Below are 22647 nucleotides of genomic sequence, written 5' to 3' on the forward strand. Positions count from 1 at the left end.
TTAATCAGAACTCTTCATGCTGATCTTTGAAAAATTCAATAAGTTCAAAAAATGTGACTCCTTCTAAAGATAAAATACCAGGTTTTTGCTTCAGGAGTTGCAAATATATCCCAATGAACTCCCAGTGAACCACACAGACTTCAGACACACTGCTGTTTTACCAAAAATAAAGAGGTAAACAGTAGCATTCTTCCGAGAGAAACAAATCAATGGTTCGAAGAAATGCAAATGGTTAAGCAAAATGAGAGTTGTAAAACAGTAGAGTTTAATAACAACAATCACACTCTTTTTTTTTTTAGGAATTTAAATAATTTATTTACTTGAATAGCTAATTTTTTGTGAATATGTTCATATCTCCTTTTATTATGCATTAACTTTTTTTTTTTTTTTAAATTTAAGTGTTTATTTTTACCTGTTGAAAGTAAGCTCTCATGATTCTGTGAGATTTTGGGTATTTTTTGTAAGGCAAGTAACTGTTACAGGAGTCATGAGACCAAGCCTGATTTCACACATTATCAAGTTGTTCTACCTTAACTCTATCCCAGGTTTTCTCAAACTACATGAAGCTACTTCTAAAGCCACTGGGTAAAATCCTTTTGGTATCAAAATCAGTGGAAACTTCCATTACTTACTTGAGTGTGGTCAGCTCTTTTTTTCTGGCTACAATTGTTCTCCTGAAAACCTCTTTCTAAATAAACATATTCTAATAAAATTGTTTCGTTTCAACAAATTCCTCCAGGGAAACCACAGAGCTTTGTTTGTGAGTGTGGAAACATGCAACTTCAAACTTCTTTGCTTCTTTGGGGCTAGTTTTCCATAGATTCTTATTTTTAGATTATTTTTCTGTTGTTTTGTTAATTCCCAAGGCTGACATGTTTGCATTTGACAAATACAAATTGCTGAAATATTGTTTTATAGTACTTTTAAAACTCATTGAGAACAGCTGTTAGTGCTTAGAGAGCTGGAATAGGTGCATTAAATCTGAAAATCTCCCGTTTCTGTTGTAATTTAACAATTTGATACCAGAGAAGATAAGGCACTTTCATCACTACTAATAGAATCAACCCTTAATAGTAGCATAACGTCATTATTTTGCTAGTTGGATGTTAGGGGTATATCAGAGGTATTAGCAGTTGCAAAACTGTTTCAGTGGGTGTTCCAGGAAATGTAAGAATGAATATAAAAGTTATGCGCTAATACTAAAGAAGTAGCTAACATTTATAAAGAACTCCTTTTTATTTTGTAGTGTAGACAGTTACACTTCACTTAGCAGCCTTCTGCAGCTTGCCATGAAAACTGGCTTTAAAATTTTCTGCAAATGCAAATGCTAAGTCTTTACTGGCTTTGGTTGAGATTTCAATCTTTACTACTCATTTGCTCAGCTAGAATCATACACAAAATTAAGCTAACCACTATACAGTTCATTTTATATCTCCCTGGAGCCTAAGTAATCAGGTTCCTTAGGAACTCCCCTAGCAGTGCCAATATTAATGAATTAAAAAAAAAAAAAGAGGTGTGTCTTACAGGGTGATCCAGATGTGGTAGTACCAAGCCGGGGTGAGTCGCCAGCTGACAGAGACTGAATAACCAAGGATTTGCTTCAATTCAATTTGCTCTCTCACTTCAAAGGCTTGACTAGTGTCTCAGCAATAGAGATCCTGCACCTCTAGATTTTATCGGGTTTCCCGACCCGTGTGAAGTTTGCCTGGCAATCCTGGCAGTGGGCGAGTGGTTCTCCCTCTCCTTGTGGATGCACGTTACCCAGCTGGAGTGCCAAGATGAGCAACCTAAGGCTGCTATTACTCAGTAATTACAGCAGGTACAGGAGGGAGGGCATTCCTGGTGACTAGGCAATTTCTTTGTTTGGTAAGTGATGCTTTAGACGAGGTCTTTATTTTCCTTTTTTTTTTTTCTTCTTCTTTTTTCATTTTAAGTGACTATCTAGAAATAGCTGTTCCAAAGGAAAGCTGGGCAAAAGCTGCAGAGACATTCCCATTGTTTGGGGGGGAAAGTTGCAGCGTGGAAATGTGGGCGCGTGCTCCAGAGCATCTTGGCGAAAGCATTCAGGGAAGATATTATTCATAAGTGATGCTCTAGAGACTTCACATAGGCAAAAAGTGCCTCTGGCATTGCAAGCCCCAACCCACAATGGGCAAAGCAGGCGCTGCCGAACTTGCGTGTTCCTTCAGCTGCTCTCCGTGACGCCTGTGTACGGGGCACACCCTCTGCTTGGCACTTCCAGCTCAAGGACCCAGCTTCTCCACTCCTGGCTTCTGCCCCTCAGGCATCCAGAGCAGGGAGAAGTGCTGGCCAGACCGGAGGCAGGTAGGCTCAGGGGAGAAGAAAACCATTTCAAGGGGTTAATTGAAAGACAAATGCATCTGCAAATACAGGATGCAGAATGGAAGCCTGCAAATGAATGCTGCCAGCTGGAAGCTGGCCAAACTGATAAAGCAGAAAAGAAATTGAGGGTTAAATGTTTTTGATGCTGAAGGCTTGGAGTTCAAAGAGGAGCTCAAGGAAACTCCCAGTCACCAAGTCCATACAAAGAGGCTCTAGGCAAACACAAGCCTTCTGCAGGACAGCTTTATCCCAAACAGAGTTTCCAAAAGGCAGTGGTTCAAATGAATAGTTAAGGAATATCTTTCAGCATCTGGGAGCTCTTTTACAAGGAAAAATGATGCCCACAGGTGAGCTATGGCTGAGGGGCAGAAGGAGTTGCTTTCCACAGGGAAGCGGATGAGAAGTGCATCTGCCCACATTGGGTTGGAAGAACAATGTCTAACTGTGGATGTATTTTCACTGCTTGGTAGAAAAGGCAGAAAGGAGCTGGTCCTCCAGGCCAGGAGGTGAGGGAAATCAGGGCAAGTCTGGAGGTCATCACCTTTCTCAGAGCACCAGCTCCTGTCCACATCAGGAGTGGAATACTGTACCTGATGGAAACCCATTTTTCACCAGGTATATAAGGACTGAAGGATTGAAACTAGAAATTACTGCCTAAATCCCAGGGAGAAAACACCTTGTATTTTTTTCCCCCCTTTTCCAAAGAAAATCTCCGTTTAGGGTCTGCATGGGCTACTGTTTTCTACGTGGTGGATTGGGAGCAGGAAAGCTGCCTTCTTCCACTGGACCGGGAAGCTGGATTCCAAACAGAGGATGGGACAACTGGTGATGTGTTTTTCTGATATAACACTCTCTTGCCAGGCCCTTCTATGGTGTTTTTGGGACAAGGATCTTGCGTTTCCAGCACTGTCCCTCCACTATGTAACAAGACCACCTTGGTTTTAAGTCAGCCTTTTTTTTTGATCAGCTCCTAGTGCAGAAATTTTACTTAGAGGTGGGAAAACCTTTAGTCATACTATCCACACTTTCTGAGCAGGTGCATAACTACACCATAGCACCGGAGCAAGGCTAGAGTTCAAGAGTTAGGTAATTGTATCTCTCTCAAAAAGGAATTGCCTCAGACCAGTTAATTTGTCAAGATAACGAATTGCAGCAATTCTCCTAATTTGGAGCTGGGCCACTAACACTGATCTGAACTGTATTTAAACTCTTGATGACAGAGACTGAAAAAGGTATTGCAATACTGGAGGTACAGGTTCCTAAAGCAAAACTGCATGTACAGCTGGAGTTGAGAGGCAGCAAGGGCATGCGAGTACACATCCTGCATATCCCTTAGATATGAAGAAATTCCCTGGGGCACCGACTCTGGTGCCTGGGCAGGCAGAGTTCATCTTGTATCTTTGGGAGTGATAGAGGTCCGAAAAGGATAACGTAGTACCCATCAAGTCTCAGTTTCTGCAACATGAGATAATACGAGTAGAATTTTTACCTCCCCCCTTCCAAATAAAGAAACATACTCCAAAAGTACTGATTTGAAGTTACTAAAAGCTTTCTGGCAGCTGCAATAAAAACCCCTCTGTGGGCATGATGCTGGGATTCCCATGGCTTTATATTCTCCCAAGCTACAGGTTGCTGCCACATTTTTCTTTTCTGTGCAGCAGCAGACATGAACAAGTTTGTAGCAGAGGAAAAGCATAAGAAAGCTTCACTGAAAACACAGGCTTCGCCAAATGAGTGTCCCCTGTTTCTGATGAAAGTTAAGTAGACAGCATCAGGTAAAATGAAATGATGTGCCAGACCTTCTCCTCTGGCTGCCAGGCATTCCTTCCCTCACAGGAGAGACGTGGACCACAATAAATCCTGTGCATTGACTCAGGGGAACTGAAAAGAATCTCTGACTCTTGCCCTGCATTGGCACACCCTCTCTAGGAAAACAATGGACTGAAAACAAAGTTGGTTTTTGTTGACTGTGCGACTATGTCAGTGCCTTAAAAAGTGCTAACACAAGAAATCAGACAGTTAGATTATTTCAGAATATTTCTGCTGAATGGTCTACTTAGGAATGAAATTGCTTTCTTTCTTATATTATTCAGAATAGTCATTCTCTAAAGTCCACTTAATTTAGAAAAGCAAAGTGGCTTTTATTTTGGAACAAGTGCAGCCACAGGCAGACTTCTTTCCAAATAGCTAATCTGGTCATTGCCAAATGTAAACAATTTATGTAAACATAAATTGATGAGGATGGTAAAGAACTCACTAAGGTATGGCCCGGGACTTACTCAATTTGCAAGCCCTTACTTAGACCTATCTTCCTCAGGGCTAATATGGTGATCAACAGAGCTTACAGAGAGCTAGGTTCAATTTAAACAACATGTTTGAAAAAGAAATGAGCTTTTGAAAACTGTCTCCTCTTGCTGCCCCATCAAGTTCCAAGTCTATTTTGCTTCGGTTGATCCTCACTTTTAAATATCAGTCAAGTGGTAATCTAGGATTTAGTAGATCTCAGAATTGTTGATTGCCCACAAGGGTGGGTCTAAGGCTGGTAAGGGCTGGAGATGAAGTGTGTGAAGCCTCTTCTAGAGCAAGTGAGTGACTAGTAAAGAGTAACTTTACATTGCCTGCAGCTTAGTAGAATGTCTTGCTGTGTGCAGATTGCAGAGAGGCTGAAATGTTAAGGGAGAAAACTACAGAAAGAACAGGTCTTTTGCATGATGGGTTGTCGTCTTGTTCAACATGTTAGGTGCTTATCTCTTTTTCTTCCCAAGACTTTTCTGCTGCTGGAGTGCTCCTGGGAAAGAAAGGGCCATCTCAGACTGTAAATCTGGGCTGAGGTTGCTCTGACTGTGTTTGCAGTGGCTTAGTGTGTGTGTCCACACAGTGTGGCAGCAGCAAGAGCTATGTGGGAGATGCAAAGTGACCTAGATCAGCACTCCTAATTCCTGCAGCTGTGCTAGTTGCTTCGTCCTGTGCAAGAGTGATGTGAACCAAATACCAGTCGCGTTAGAGACTGACCTTGTTTTCTTGGAGAAACCTGTGTAAAAATGGATATAACAACACTCTTGACACTTACCTCACAGGATGTTGTGAAGCTTAATTAAATGTGTGCAAAAGCACTTTGAGATCCTTAGATGAAAGAAGTTTTTATAAATGCAAATTATAATAATTACGGCTAGTAACCACCATCAACTACTGAAACAATTAATTCAGGTTGCCACAGGCCATCACAACAACGTGTGCAAAGAGGAATCAGCCATTTAATGACATATATGTTGCGTGAGAACTCAAAGCCTTAAAAATACTGTAAACAAAGAGGAAAAAACTAGACACTCAGGGCTTGCCTCTGAGGGTGCCGTTGGTAGAAGTTTCCTCGATTGCTTCCATCACCTCCACGTTTGCATTGTGACTTGTCCCCAAGGAGAAGAGCCTGCCTTAGAGACTGCACCAGTGGGATCGTTTTATAGCCCCATGATTTTTATATTTAACATCACAAGAAAACTGAAAATGACTGCAAATAGCCTGGCTCACAAAAATTTGGAAATACATGAATAAAACTCCATTTTTTGTTAATTCTCCCTTCACCTGCTCCCCCTCCCATATTTCCCCCTGCTCAGGCATCCCCAGCCCAGCCCACTTACAGCATCCCAGAATAGACTTTTGCTACAGGGTATTATCCAGCTGACTTTCCAAGGGTAAAAACAAAAGAGAAGCAATCAAGATGTGTCTGGCCAAATACTTAAAGGCCCAGTGCACACATTTAGTTGACAACTGACTGAAATCTGAACCATTTTGCTCAGCCTTTCTTGCTGCTTCAAAACTGATTTGGGCTTAAATAGCTAAAACCTACAGGTGTTTAAATGCTCTCCCTTGTCAGCAGAACAGTCTCATCAGACATGGTCTGAGGATGCAGTCAGACTGGAAGAGATATCCAAAGACCCCACAGGTGAATCTCAAAGAGCAGGCTAGCCCACCTGTGACCCTCAGGCTTATTTTGCTCACCTTTAAAGATGAAAATTCAGAAGAGTAGTAGTTATGAAGCACCCAACTTACCAAAGCAATTAGGCTAAATGCACTGCAGCTAGAAATTTAAGCAATGCACTGAATTTAATTTGAGAATTCATGGTCATAAGACTGAAACCTTTAACATTTAACCTAGCAGCAAATTAAATCAGCTTTCTGACCAAGTGAAAAATTTTATGCTATTGAAGTTTGAAAAGTGTGAAGCACACACATATTAAAAGGAGGGTTTTTCCTTTTTCTTTTAATGAAGAAAAACTTGGGACCACTTAGTCGCCTAATCCAAATAATGGAAAAATGTGGATCCTATCTTTAAATAAAGCCCAAATTATAAACCAGCATTTTTTTCTAGCCTCTGCCAGACTAATGTGCTTGCAGTCAGTGGGTTTCATGGAAGAAAGATGTTATTTATGCTGGAAGGTTGTATAGACTAAACTCACTCCGATATCAATGAGCTTAATACTTACAGAGTTTACCAGGAGCAAGCTTTCCATCTAGAAAAACTGAAAATGCTTACATGTTCTTTTCAGTCACTTAAAAAATACTGACTTTCTAGAGCCTTTTATGCTTTAAGAATGGGGATACTAAGTTGATAATGTCTTAGGTAAGTTTTCCTAAAATGAGAGCCAAGTTTCTATTGGGTCTGTGTGTGTGTGTCTGCATAGAAAATTAGCAACACTGATGCAAGGTACAGAAAACGTGCTACACAGTTGGTACCAACACATTATTTTAAAACTACAAAACCTAAAACTTTATTGTGGTGTGAATATATGTAATCTGTGTGCTTACACACACATATATGCACACATATGTACACAAACACACATGCATATCCTGTTGCTAAGCTCTCTTAATGACACACGGTGCTCTGCTCAGTGTCTCTTGGCTAAATCCTACAATATAAGAAAAAACTTGGATGCATTTTCTAAATGCACCTCAAGGCATTAGGACATAAAAGAAGTTGGGGTATGAGCACACCTAGTTTTAACCATCTCCAGAGCACCCTGACCGACATTTTACAATTTACCAGAAAGGTGTGGCTAAAAAGGCATTGAAGCAGATATAGAGGCAGGTCCTCCCTGATAGATATTTGCATCCTGTCACTCACCTGCTCCAGAGCTTTGCTGCACAGACTTGCTGATAACCACCAGCACATTCTGTGGTTTGGGTGCCCAAAGGCTTTAAAAGCTGATGTGACCCTATCGGCACCTGAAAACCCCGACTGATGGGTTGACACTTTCCTTCCCACCCCTTTCCACTGGAAGAGACTGATTTAAAGGGAAAATGTTCAGCTTTGAGGAGGAGACACACCATGCTTAGTATGCCCTGTTGGAAGGGGAAATGCAACTTCATAAAAACAGTGGGTTTTTTATTCCCAGGCTGTTCCTTCCACTCCCTGGGAAGATCTTCATCTGACTGATATCCCTCAATTACAGACTGGCATGAATACCAGAGTGTTTTTTCTTTTTAAAACATCACAGAGGTAGTTTACACTATACACTGCCTTCTGCAAACACAAATACTTTCTCCCTGCCTATTTAAATAAACTATGTCAGCTGGAGTGGCAGCTGTGGATACCACTTGGAAAGCTCAAAGCCCTGGGGGGAGCTGTGGGCAGTTCCTGGCATTGCTTCTGCTTCTGAAGGTAACCAGGAGGAAAGTCCATGGGAAGAGATGCAAAGAGCTGACGCTTGATGCCAAGGAAAAAAATTCACCATGGTTCCTGCTGGCGTCTCCTCACCACCCCATTTCATTCCCTTTCTTGCTCCTCTTCTCATTGAAGCAGACAACAGGAGTTTGGAGATAAGATTCTGTCTCAGACAGATGCTCACCTCTTCAGAAAAAAAAATTAAATTTTTTTTAAGAGAAGATAATTAACCTACATTGCATTCTCTGATATCTGTTTAATACAGCATTGCTTGTCAGTCACTCCTTTCATCACTTAAAGTGCATTTTGTATCCATGGAAAGCAATTAATGTTCAATAGGTAAAATTTGCCCTTACAAAGGCATCTTTTCACACTCCTGCATTGCTGTAGTGATCCTTTTCCTTCCTTACATGCCACCACCAGTCCTTCTCACACAGAAGTGCATCACCCAGAGATGTTTAATATCTATCTGGCTATTACTGTGCCCTTATGGCCTGATTGCTATTCTGCTCCCTCTGCCTCTTCTCTGACTTCAGGTGGAAACTCTTCCATACATTTTGTGACACATTTTTGGACTGGTTTAGGCTGCAGTTGGAAACTGCATTGGACTACCTCTGTGAGGTTTTAAAAAGAAAAAACACTCTGGTATTCATACCAGTCTGTAACTGAGGGATATCTGTCAGATGAATCCTGTCACCAGGATCCTTTCTGATCTGCAAAGAGCTGCTTGAAGCAATACTATCTCTGTAAGAAGAGTGCTCAGTTTAAAGCAGGCTTACAGCTCTCTGCTGCTTTCAGGTCTATTTGACTAATGATTTTGCTTCGAAATCAACAAAATTACCTTTGGGCTCAACTAACTGTGGCAGACAGTGCCACATGAACAGCCCGTGCCTGGCCCTGAAGCCTCGTCTTACACCTACCCTGGGGCCCCAATGGATCAGGGGTACAACCAACCACAGTGGCCAGTGCTGTTTTTTTTTTTTAAACTGCTAACCTGGGTGGCTTTTCATCTGTTCCCCTTGTACCACAAAGAAGAAGAAGAAGAAGAGGAAGAAGAACCTGATCTGCAACCACATGTAAAAATAAGCAGCTCTTCAATTTATATTTCTGAAGTCAAAACTGATGTGTGGGACAGCAGGAACTTTCAAGCCCCCCAACAGTACCAATATAAAGATTTAATCATTGCTATTTAAAACAGTATAAAGCAAAAGTGAGCTAGGATGCCAGAAAACTGAAGTATAGGAGATAGCTTTCTAGGCAAGCTGAGTGACATAAGGAGTGGGAGAACATCAGCGTGGCAACTCTTAATATGAAAATGGTCAAGGATTACTTCACAATCTTGCAACAGCAGATGGCTGGAGCCATTTAATCAGGCATCTTTTCTATTCCTAAAGCCTATAATTATCTATTATAAAGACAATGTCAAATTGGCACATGACATTTTTCAGTTCCCATCCCCAAACTGAAGGGGGGCAGGGCTAACAGAAGTCTGGGAGCCTTTGCCCTCTTGAAGAGAACTGCAACTACTCAACTTGGGGAATTGCAGCAGGGATGGTATCTGAGCATTCTTGTCCTGGGCTGTGCAGTGCATGCTCAGGACTAACCACTTCTGTGTCATGCAATTACTAGAAAACTGGAAGTAGGTAAAAAAAAAAAGCCAGCTCGCTCAGATGCTTATCACAGTTACTTCAGATTTAATCTATCATTATAAAGGAAAAAACCAACACCAAATTTAAGCGATGCTCACAATCTGCTCCCTTCCAAAGCAGAAAAGATGAAGGCAAAGCTGAACCCCAATCTTCTTGAACAACAGATTCACTGATCTTGGTGAAGGCCAAGCTGATTTAGCCATTATGTTGACCTGATCAAAATCTGATTAAAGTTAATGGTGAAAACATTTACAGTTCTAAACATAAGGCAAAAAAAAATGCTATCCTTGAGCTATTCTTAATACTAGAGGCAAGCAGAGAATATTTTATAAATTAATTTTATTCTTAAAATACTTTTCCCCCCAAAAACCTGACTTTTATTTTAAAACTTCTATAAGCTTATAGTAACTTTTAAAACTCCCACATAACCAAAAACTGTCTGCTACATTTTGGGATGCATCTGAAATTTTATTTAAAAACAATTTCAAACTCCTTAATATATGTAGTGTATTTTACCATTTCTTCATCATGAATGCCACTGATACACCAAAAAAAAAAAAAAAAGATATTTCTGACACAAAAAGTTGTTTCAAAACTGGTTTTAAAGTTTTTATATTCTTTTCTTTGGAACGAGTGGAACTTTTAGTTGTAATTTCTAATATAGTATTTCAAACAACTCGTGAAGGATCCATCTACAATCACCAAATTGGCAGGCATCAACTCACATGAGTAATTTAACATTTGCATTGGGCAAAGCAGTCTACCTCCTGCAGACTGCAAATTACTGGTAGTATTGACTGTTTCTTTTTCCCCAAAATAGGGTTAGATCAGTGTGTGCAGAAACTCTTGTCCTGGTTTTGTAAATATTACCCTTTGACAACTGCAGCAGTGGGAACCTGCACTGAATGAAATGCAAACAGACTTATCTGTTAGTAAATAATTTCAATTAGGTGAGGGAAAAAAACCCGAAATAAAATGTTTACTGCTTTCTTCAGCCTCTTCCTTCCTCTCAGTTGCACACCGTATTTTCCCTGAGTCGACAAGGAGAAGTTCAGGATGGGGCAGTGTCCCTGCACACCCCGGCATAGCCTTTGTGTATCATGGTTGTTGTCACACTGACACCTAATGGCAGACACGAACTAGAGTATTACGGCTGATTTCCCAGGGCTGTGTTTTTGCCCTATTTTGTAAAAATTGTAGAAAATAAGTAAGCTTAGAAAATGGACTTCACCTGACCGCGTGTTCAGCCTCTGGGAGGGCAACGCTGGGAAGGTGACACCGAGGGGCTGTGGCATGGGATGTGCATGGGCAGCCTGTCACAGAGAGCTCACACAGTCCTCACAGGAAAACAAAAGCACCAAAATGGAAGGCTAAAATGAGCTGGCCAGAGTCACCCAGTAGGTTGGTGATGGTAAAGGTCTAATTTCATCCGGTTCTTAACCTGCTGTCTTCTTTCTAATCCCAACCAGTGGACAGCAAAACTAGCAAACATGCAAGGAATGAGGTTGGGGCCATGAAGTTGATAATAATATATGAAAAAAAGGCACTGACGAAAGCTTGTGCTTCCTTCAAGAATTTTTGAAGAAATCAGGATTTTTTCCAGAATGTTTTACTGTTAAAATTCTGTTTATTACAGTGACCAGTGTGAAGTGCTGTGGTACTAACTCTTCCCTTACATAAGAGGCAACAGCAGCATAGTCAACAGGATGATCTGGGCTTACATTGCAGCAGAGTGTGCCCACACAGGCTCCATATTTGTGTTTGTGAACTAAACATTGGGTCCTTCGGTGGTAAAAGCCTAAGTAAGCACTTTGTGGCTGTTTTCTTTGGTCAAAATGCATCCTATGTAGTAAAATAAATAATTAATCGAAGCCATCATCTTTCATCTGGTTAATAAAAGCTTGTATTATTTAAGTAGAGATGTGGTGCAATTTATCAGGGAACTTCAAATGATGATTTAGGAGAAGTTTAGACTGGGTTCCAAATCCTTCAGTTAGAGAGTGAGCTCATGTAAGGCTCCCGATGGTTCACCAGCACCTACCAAGTGATGTAAAATCATATCCTGGGGTTATTCTACAAGATCTCTGGGATGGTCCCAGAATCTGCTCTTCATCTGGTGTATTTGGATATCTCCAGAGGGGGCTTTAACAGCAAGAACATTAGCAAGGAAAATTACTAAATTCAGCAGAGGTATATGAATAACCACAGTAAGATGTAGCAGGAGGTTTCATCAAGCAAAAAATATAAGCTAGCAGTTGTTATGAAATAATGTGTTTTTTTTTGAAAAAATGAGAAGTCAGGCTATATTTTTGAAAAATGAAAAGGCATAGGTTTTGAACACAAATCTACAGGAAAGAATATTGGCTTCCATGCTCCTTTACAGTGAAAATTTTTAAACTATTTAAACATTGTTAATCCATGGGATCTAATTTATGTGAGACCTACCCACTAACTTTTTACTGATGTGGTGTGCAAGGACTGAGCTGGGTGTCCCTGGGCTGGGAGGGCAGGAGGCAGAAATCAAGTGGCTGTTGCATCTTTGATTATCATAAAGATGAAAAGGTGGGACACTGGCAGTGTACCTGCAGTAAGTAACTAATTCAAATGATCACCATACATGCTTATAAGCTATTATTAATGATATCTTTTCATCGTATTAAAATATTTTGCCATTTCATAATATCAGCATTGCAGAGATAACCAACACTGCCTCACAATCTGTTTTTAAGACTGAATTTTACAGTTTGAAATCTAGCACAATTCAGGACGTTTGGTATCTTGAATGCTGTGGAAAATATCATTGAAGGGCATGAGTTGAGGAGCTGCGGCAGTTTCATGGCACTGAGATTTAAAGTAAAAAGAAGTCTCAGTGCAGACTAACCAACAGGAAGGATATTTAGGGGAAAGACACTTCAAATAGCTGTAATTAAATATAGAATGTATGTTGAGGAAAGAAAACAGTCACTAATTCTGGATGTACTTACGGCTTTGTGTTAGGCACTGCTGATCAGTTCTTCACCAATGTTTTTTCTTAAACAGATCATTTCTTTTCATCTTGTGGCCAAGTTTGACACTTCAGAAAGTGCATGACTGAGAACAGCGATGGGTGCAAAGCTTACCCTTGGGACCCACTGAGCTCTTCCCTAAGGCTTTTACCAGCCATGTCCTGATTAGAATGTCCCAGCCCTGAGACGGGATTTTAACAGGGAACTTGGTTTTGTTAGGCTGAAAGCATTCAACAAGAACTAACACCCTCACTTCTGTTGTGGGAATTTTTCAGGGGTGAAATGTCAAGCAGTCTCTTGTGTAGGAGTCTTTGGAGGAAAACAGCCTCAACCTCCTATATTGCCGTGGGCAATTCCACAGTTTTCCCACTCAAGGACCTGTGGTGTGGCTGGGGAGTGCAGTGAAAGAGAAGGAAATAAATAAATAGTCCTTCAATGTGTTTGTTTGATCTAGCATCAGATGTGCAAAGGTCCTCCTGTTTACAAGAGCTGTTGCTTCTGAGCAAAGGGATCTACAGCCTTCTCCTGATGTTGACTATGCTATGCCTGATCATTCCTCCTAAATCGCACCTGTGCAGGGAATACCTGGAGATAATTCTTTGGTAGGTCATTATAAAAAGCCTTAATGTTGAAATACTACAATTGAACATTAAATTGACACCTCACATCAGCCCACCATTACATCTCTTTTCCAATTCCTCTGCTGTCATGCAACTGATGTGATGAATTACAGCCTGTCACATCACGTTACGTTACGCAGAACAAACAGGACAAAACACATACCAACTGCCATGCAAATATGTGTTTGCCAACCCTTTTCAGTGCGTAGAAACGCAATCGGCGAATTCCCTATCGGAAAACGAGAGGCTGAGGGACAGCTCTAGGGTGTGTGAGACAAACATACCTCTGACACACCACGAGCACACAGATCCGCAGCTCCCAGTAGTTATGAAAGCACCTCCTGCTGTGGTTATTTCTTGTTCTCTCAGAAAAAACAAAAACAAAAACAAAACAAAACAGCAGCAGTGGATTCTGTGACTGCTGATGTCACGAAGCAAAATATAAATACGCAATAATTCCCCTGGCACTCGTGTTCAGATTTGGAGCTATTTTTATGACTGGCCAGATTTTGGCTGCGTATGTATAAATATAACACCCACTTAATGTACACACACACGTGCATGCTATGAGATGTATGAATATATATTATGTGGCTTTTAAGTGCAGTCTTTTAGCCTACATGTGGGCCTTTTGAAGCTAATGGGAGATTTACCAGGGGCTTTTTCACAGAGCTGTAGGCAAGAGTGGAATCCAGAACATATGAATATTATACTATGGTGTAAATCATCTAGTTTGACCTACAGTAAATTAGAGGCTATTAAATTTCATCCAGGTATCCTACACCAAGCCAGAAAAACATGTGTTTGACTAATGCATAAATTGTATTTGGCTAAAACCTATTTCCCAGAAAGGTATTCATTCAGTCTCCATGCAAAGACACTTTCCATGCATCAATGTCTTTGATAGTTTGTTTCAACAGCTATTTTAACTACGTGTGCTTTCTATTTAAATTTACCACAGTCAATGGAGTCAGTGATGAGAAGTCAAATTCCTACTTAAATTCCTAGCCATAATGTCAGCAGCTTGAGTACTGACTTTCTTCTCTTCACTTCAATGTTATGCCATGGGCATCCCTTCCAGATCTCTTATGCTGAGCTATTCTTTATCATGTTAGATCCTTCCCCAAGGAATAGCTCTGTGAATTGTTTTCACTTTGTTAACTTTCTTCTTGATACATGTCCACAGAAAATATGTTGTTTACTTGGTAATTAGTGTCACCCATTCACTGTTGTCTGTGTGCATCAGCTTGGCTGGGGGTTATATGGATAAGATGTCTGATATGTGTGACCTCACATACCTTGCAATACCCTAATTGTTAGCAGAATAAAACCAGATCAGATACAAACAACTCCTTTTGATTTCCAGAATTTGGAAATACTGTAATTTTTTTGTTTATAAACTGGTCATAGCATGTGGCTATAGATACAAAATATTTAAGTCCCTAAAGCTGGCTCTCCCAGTTACTGATTTTTCTCTTTTTTCTACTCAACACATACTTTAAAATGAAAGCAAAAACCAGTTACTCTATGACTTCTGGTAAGACTTTTTCATATTAAATAGGGTATAGTTTTACTGCTGGCAGATATTACAAAATATGAGGATCATTGAAATTAAAATATTAAGGAGAATAGTGTCTTCATTTCAGGCATACAGTGGTACTTTTTAAATCAGGTTATGTAGCAGCCAAGAATATGTCACAATAAAGAAGGGAAAAAAATGGAACACCATGATTATTTTAAAGCTTGACACAAAACTATACACCTCTTTCAAGTGAACATACACAGATCTTTGTGTAGACCTCTGCAGCTAAGCAAACCAACTAGCCTTTGATGTACTTGTAATTATTAGGGGCTGAGGGTTACGTCTTTAGGCAAAGCTATCTAGCAGTGGGAAGGTATAGATCAAAACTGACACCATGACACAAGCAAGCAGAGAGGTGAGATGAGGTGGAGCCAAAAATAGCTTGGCATCACTATAGACCTTAAGTAAAACAAATAACTTCACTTCTTGAAAAGAACACAAGGAGGGAAACAACTAATTAATACCTGTAACCCCTCAATACCAGTTGGAAATTTAAACACGTCATTAACAAGAAGCTAATCATCGGAATATAGAAGAAAATTCAGCAGATCCACTTCTCTGGGAACATACTGTTACACTGTCACGGAGGCAGGTATGCCAGGCCAAGAATTCAATAGGATGCCACGCAATGAGTGCTGGCTGATGCTCACTCCTCTTGAAACCAGTCTACATCAAGTAGAGCATCCTTCCAGACCAGGCTCTTTGCAGATGGCAGCAGTCTTGGTAATGCCAGGCCTACACATGAGCTCATTACTTGCTAAAATCCCCATCCAAAGCCCACTGAAGATGGTGGAAATATTTTTATTGTGTTTAGCAGGCTCTGTATCAAGTGCTGTGTGTGGCTTGATGTGCTCAAGAGAGTGTATACATGAACACAGTTAAATAATTTCAAATTACTACAGATCTTCAAAGACACTCATCTTGGGTGGCACAAAATTAAAAAAGTGCTTGTGGAAACTAATTTCGTGCCATAGGTGAACTGCCAATCATACTTAGAAAACATTTTTCATTAAAAATGTTTTTCTGGTTCTCTGGCGAAAAAGTCATATTATTAGAAAAATAAAAGCAAAGGATTTGAATCCAAAGGTTTTGAATTACTTAAACTGAAAATCTAAATAAATAAATAGGAGATCTAACACCTACACTAAAGGAAGCAGAACTCCAAAAAAACTGTAGCATAAACAGGTGTCCCCCAAGTCTTTCTAGATCACAGTTCACCCATGTACGGGATAACACCTTTGAAGCATGCCATAAACATGTTACACAGTGAAATAAAAATCATGCCATGAAATAAAGGCTAAGATTCTCAGTTAACTTGAAACTCAGTAGATGACAAGAGAAAGATGTGTGTGCCAAGGAAGAGCAGGAAATGAAGAAGGTTTTGCCATCAGTGCCAGAAAGGGTATGTGAGGGTAAGGGAGAAGTCTATTGCTTGAGAGATTGAGAGTCTTCATGGATCAGAAGAGGAAGAAATGTTACCAATCAGGCTAATGCAGGGCCTGAGAAAGTTACAAACACAGGGGCACAATTCTAAACATGGTCTTGAAATGCAAGCAGGCTCCCCAGGACTGTCAGAAATAGGGGAAGATCTGAGTAAATCACAAGTGATTTGGAGGTAGCAGGCTGTATGCAAGTCCAGACTGGTATCTCTGATACACCGTATGGAAGACAAAACACCACAGCATGTGCCATTATAAATTATCACAAAGACCATGTGAGCCATTCAGTATAAAACACTACCACAGAACTAAGATGAAATAAATAAATTCTCCACTTAAGGTTCAAACTGATGATGCCCCTTGCCAATAAGGTGAAGCATGTAGGGTTCCTGCATTTTGAATGTCATTTTACAAACAGTGTGGGAAACTGGACTTCAGTCTCTGTGAGAACTGATAAGATTTCCTATCTTGCTTGCAAACATTATGGAATATTTTCAGAAATATTTTAAAATTCTATTTTAAATGGGAAAACCTCAAGCACTTTCATGAGACACTAGTGAATCACCAGAATGTTAGTCAGTCCCATCTAGCATTTCAGAACAATAAAATTATCTGAACATCAGTGTTTTTGTTCAGACACCTCTGTTAGAAATGTTGCCTAAACATTAGTGTTACTAATATTCTGAATTTTCTAAGCAGAAATACAAGATTTCCCAATTTGCCTTTCAACTATGCAGCAGTTATCTGTCTTGTCACAACATGAATCCCTTTTGGGTGAAAGCTGTTGATTTGAAGGTTAAAATCATCTTGCTAGGCCCTAATGTAATTTGTTGGAAGTTGGCCTTGGGAAACTTTCTGACACTGCCTACATATGCTCTTTGTTGGATATTCATTGAGCAATGATGTCTGAAGGGCTGAGTTCTTCACCTCCATGATCATTATTAGTTATGGCATTTCTTAACAGGCTGTGCCATGTCAGTTCTTTGCAACTCAGGTTTTACATTAGCAACCTCCAGTTTACAGCACTGAACAGACACACTCTACCACCACAAACAATACTGTTCCAGGAGAGTGTATGCCAGGTTACACCCACAAACAGAATTTATTAGTAGCCTACATATATTGTCAATATTGAATAAATATTTATCCTCTCTTTTAATCAAGTGAAATGAGGTGCACAGCATACATTTTAGGCTAAATGAGAACTCCTTGACCTCGTTAAGGAACTCATGGGTCTTCTACAGAAGTAATTCAAGAGAAAATCTTTGGCAGAAGAAACCACAGTATCTATGGCCAGTGGTCTGCTGATCAAATAGGAGCAGGGAAAGAGGAGACAGCTAATGCTGCTTCTGAGATGTATGGGACCATTACTTCAATCTTCTCATCTCTCAAGATGCATTTTTACAGGCTGTCAAACATAAAATCTTATGAGAATAATTTTCTTTAGAAGATTTTAATCAGGTGAACAAAATATCTGATTCTGCCAAAACCATAGTTCACTTGACACTTCATCTTGCTCAGCAATATTCTCACCAAACCGCTGTGCTCTGGAGGTCTACAGGTGTTTTTACCATATGCCCACAAACATCCTTAGCTTTGAGGGTGGCTCCTCCAAAATGGTGTCTACCAAACCACAATCATGTGATGAACTGAGAAAGACCAAAATTCAGAAAGTTTTAAAATAATCAATCTATTTTTAGTTTTATCTTGACATAAATTTTGATATATGTGAGGAATCTACCAATGATTACAGACCTCTGGATGACACCTATACTTTTCAGATGAAATTATATTGTCATTCTGCATTATTTGTAGGAGTTCGAAACTTTTCCTAAAGTCTGAGTTTGAAATATATTATGTTTGAAGTGAGCCTTGTACACAGAAATATCTTGACAAATTAAATATATCTGGGGCAAGATGGAGCACTTTCAAAGGCTTGGGAATGAGCCAGGAGCAATGACTCATCTTATTTTCAAGTAGCGCTGAGTTGAATTTTGGGGATGGGTTAACTCAGGAAATTTCATCAGATACACGAGAATGGTTTGCTTTTGTACTATTTAGGATCAAATATTATACTGTAATATATATATATTTGAAATGTGCTGTAGAGAGGTGCCCAGTATAACCTCAGTAGCACTGATTGCACTTTGTTGCCTCTGTTTGCTTAGGTTACTGTCTTCTTGTAGAAGCCTGAAGTGGGTGTTCAAGAAGTTTGGGGGTTGACCTGGGAAGTGACCATTGGTGAACCGAGTGGCTGAAGGCTCCAGAGAGCAGGGACTAGACAAAGAGGACTGGGCTTGGGAAATGGTTAGGGGATAGAGACTTGTTTGAAACTGCATTTTAGAACTTCTGGCTCTGGCATGAGTTTTTCTCCCCCTCTCAAAATATTAGAAAAATATAGCAAGTTACATATAAAGCACTTCTTATCTTTTGTTTTCATTGGGTCCACGAAGTTCATACCTCATGTCATCTTCTTTGACAACAACAGTTTATGAAATAATAACATCATAAAGAAAGGACGTTGGAACAAGCTATAATAAAACAAAATCTGTGGCTGATATTTCACATGTTTAAGGTGAGATCCAATCTGCAGTGAAACAAACTCATGGGAGATCCCTGATTATTTTCATACAAAATGAATTGGATGCAAATTCATTACTGTTTAGAGACTGAATCTCAGTGACAGTTTGTCCCTGGGGGCATTGAAAACTATTTTAAATCATTCTGATAGTTAATTATTCAGCAAAACACTTTATCATATAAAATGACTTTAATAATTTATGCTAATGGGGCATTGCAGAGGTAACTGTAGGACTGGTCTGGAGGAGGGGAAGACTGTGCCTGCACACAATAATCATAATGAACTGTAGTAACACGTGTATTACATTTGATATGCAAGTAAAACATTTGTGATCACTTCAGTTTTTTTCCCTGTCCCTCTCCCTGCACATATGTCTCCAATACTATAAAAGGCTCTTAGTAAACTTAAAAATAGCCTAACTTCAGAAATCTAGTAATAATGGTAGTTTGAAAGGAATTAAGACACATACTAGAGTTTAAATCTTCTGGATTCAGTGTCAGAGAATAGATAATGATCAGATGCAAGTCCTAGGTATCTCAGTTATATTTGGTGCAGCAGACAAATACCTAAGAAGTAAGAGAAGAGAAAGCAAAGGAGATGTGACTGTACTTTTTAAAGAGTGCTCTGTAAAGAAAGAACATAACAAATGTTCTTTTTTGGAATTCCAGTGGTGAAAGGGATTGACCAAAGGTCCAGTTGTGGTGGAAAAAATGCTTGAAGTGACTTGAGCATGAAAATTAAACACCCTGAAGAAAAGAGTTCAGGACAGGCACTGCTTGATTCCTACTCTGCCGGAGAGGAAAGGAGGTGATACTGTATTGCATAGCCCTGAAAGTCATGGATTTATGCAATTGATAGAAACAGCCACATAAATGCATACAATGCCTCTGCATTTGTATGTATTGTAGTGGCATTTGTTTGTATGCTCTGGGTAAACATGGAGATGTACAGCTCTAAAAGAATCCTGTGTTACCCAAGATCTCAAAGGTTTTGTGACTCTGACTCATGAAAAACACTTCTGAGTTTTAAACCTATTCTACCTCTTGGCATGGAACAAGAACAAAAGCTCAGTGATTTCCTCTAATATTCAAAGATGCAGAAGAATAAGCAACACAGAACTGTGCATATTTTATATAAACTTTTTGTGGTTTTGATTTTTTTTATCCTTTTCTACTTTCTCTCTGATGGAAGTCAACTGCCAAGACACAGACACCTTCTGCTTGGTTCATGCTATAGAGTATGAAATCAGAGGGGTCTGAAGTATTTGCATATATTTCTCCATGTCGGTTCAGAAGAAACACAAGGAGAAAGTGAATGAGTTCCGCTGCCTGAAAAGTTGTCTGTGTTTTAGCAATTAATCTAATGCTGCAACTTTTGCATCAATATTCCTTATGGAACAGCAAGAATCCCACTGCAAGCAAAGTTGCTGCTTTAAAGCCAGGATCTGAGGCCATGTTGACATCAGTAAGTGTTCCATCCGAATGCTGCCAAAGCATTAATGATGGATGTGATTCCCATTATTCATATAGTGTGCACCAGCAAATATTTGCAGGTGAATGAGATTGCCATACATGGCCTTTAATGCTGATATGAACAGCAATTTTCAAATTCAATCCCTTACCTCTCACACTCAGTTCAGTTTGTACAGCCTCAACTTTTCTATATAGCCATAGTATAAATTTTTTGCTTCATAGCTATCCTCATATGGGTACTCAAAGGCAAAGTTTGAGAGTTGGTGTTTATTTTTATAAGCTTCTTTCTTTAGTTATGAATAAAAATCCAGTTATTTAGTTACAAATAAAAATACAGTCTCACTTTCAAAGAAAACAGTGCAATCAAAACAATAACTCCCCTACAAATATAACACCATGTTCTACAGGACAAGTATTGATTAAAACAAAAAGGGCTTTTTAAACACCATTAATTCTTACCAATTCCAGTAGTTATTGATTCTGTATCAATGTCATTAGCCTTTCTCTTTGCCACTTCAGCTAGTGCCAATTCACCCTTATCTAGTGCAAGGTAATGGATGTCCTTTGGAAATAAAGCAGAAAAAAAGAGATTAATCTAAAATGAATCTCAATAGGAGCAACAAAAGGGATTTTGAAAGAAAGAGGTTCTTTTATTACTTAGATCACAAACACAGATGGAACTGATGAACCTACCATTACGTTTTAATTCCTGCCCAATACAAATTTATTATCTTACTTGTGCTGTTGAATACAGCAATGAATAAAACACTGACCAATCACACACTAATAAAAGTGAAGCTATTGACTGAGGGTATGAAAGAAACCTAACTACTTTTGAAGTAAAGTCTGTTGGTGCAACACGAATTAAAAGAGGGTTGACAGGAGGTGGCTCTGTGTAAACCAGACCTCAAGTATTGAACTCTTCTGGCTGACAGCCTGTATTTGAAACGTGTTAAAAGTAGATGTGGTGCTTAGAGACATGGATTAGTGGTGGACCTGTTGGTAATGGGTTAACAGTTGGACTTGATGATCTTAGGGGTCTTTTCCAATCTTAATGATTCTATGATTCGAAGGTTTCCACCTGGTACATGAGTTTTGGGGTAAAGATCTGTAGGCACTAATTTTTGTTTGAAGACTGTCATGTTCACTCACTGTTCTTTGAGTAAGGTGATGGTGGTCCTCCTCGGGCTGATATTGGAGGTAATAAGAGCAACAGTAGCAGCTCAATGGTTTTAACATCCACCCAGCTGACATGATTCCTGAGTCACTCCTGGACAACAAGGGGCCTTCCAAAAATGTTGCTGTCTAGCATGAATAGCTGTTAATACTCTGAATCTACTCCTTCATTTAGGGTTAAAAATCAGAGGGCTGCAGCAGGGATGTATCATTATATATAATTATAGAATGGTTTGGATTGGAAGGGGCCTTAAAGATCATCTTGTTCCGATCCCCTGCCATGGGTAGGGACACTTTCCACTAGATCAAGTTACTCCAAGCCCTATCCAACGGGGCCTTGAACACTTCCAGGGATGGGGCTTCCCTGGGCAACCTGTGCCAGAGCCTCATCACCCTTTCAGGGAAGAATTTCTTCCTAATATCTGACCTAAACCTGCCCTCTTACAGTTTAAAGCCATTTCCCCTTGTGCTATCCCTACATGACCTTGTCAAAAGTCAAGGTTTTTTATTTCATATTAATATTTGAGGTGAAAACCACCAGTACTACATAGAGCACTATTTGTTCAAGAATATATTCCTGCTGACAAATTACAGTCTCACTGCCCCTGGTTTTGGCCATTGAAGTAAAGTTTCATCCTTGACCATTAATAAAGAGATAATTAATCCCCTTCTCATTTGGCGTCATGCTGCTCTGTGCATGAACTGTGACACAGAAAGTGAGAGTAATCCAAGAACAGTTGGCAATTTTTTTTTTCCCCGCACTTCATTGCTGAAAATGCCATTTGGTATCCAGAGATTTGAGTCATTCCTTTGTTCTGCAATCCATCTGCATGCAGGAATTTAAAGGGGAAAGGAGTATTTGCTGGAAATATTGACCTCTGCATACCATAAAAGCAACTATATTCTCAGTAATGCAGAAGATTTCAGGTGAAACTGTCCTTCTTGGTGTGAATTTACTGCCATTTTCATCAATATGACGGAAATTCTTACAAGAAAAGTGACTTTAGTCTACAGAGAGAAGTTATATGAAAAAAGTGAGAGTAATAGTGTTAGCAGAAAGATGTGCTGCCCTTATTAACCCCTCATTTAATAATAGCAATAAAAAATTAAAAAAACAA

The 22647-nt window shown here is 39.6% G+C and overlaps 1 protein-coding gene across 7 annotated transcripts in view; it reads right to left on the reverse strand.

The window, feature by feature from the left end:
- Positions 1 to 22647, reverse strand: part of WDPCP (WD repeat containing planar cell polarity effector) — a 147364-nt gene that overhangs the window by 18864 nt on the left and 105853 nt on the right. For 3 of the 7 annotated variants that reach the window (XM_017818976.1, XM_017818975.1, XM_017818977.1), the window contains exon 15: positions 20813 to 20915. The exons of 3 other annotated variants lie outside the window; for them this stretch is intronic. In XM_017818976.1, coding sequence (XP_017674465.1) covers positions 20813 to 20915 — 103 coding nt within the window. Of the gene's footprint in view, positions 1 to 17836; positions 17950 to 20812; positions 20916 to 22647 lie in introns of those variants that run through there. One more of the 7 variants, XM_017818979.1, reaches the window with a different exon arrangement.

The sequence above is a fragment of the Lepidothrix coronata genome, unplaced genomic scaffold, assembly GCF_001604755.1.
Source record: "Lepidothrix coronata isolate B3197 unplaced genomic scaffold, Lepidothrix_coronata-1.0 Scaffold71, whole genome shotgun sequence".
In the NCBI taxonomy this organism is placed as follows: domain Eukaryota; kingdom Metazoa; phylum Chordata; class Aves; order Passeriformes; family Pipridae; genus Lepidothrix; species Lepidothrix coronata.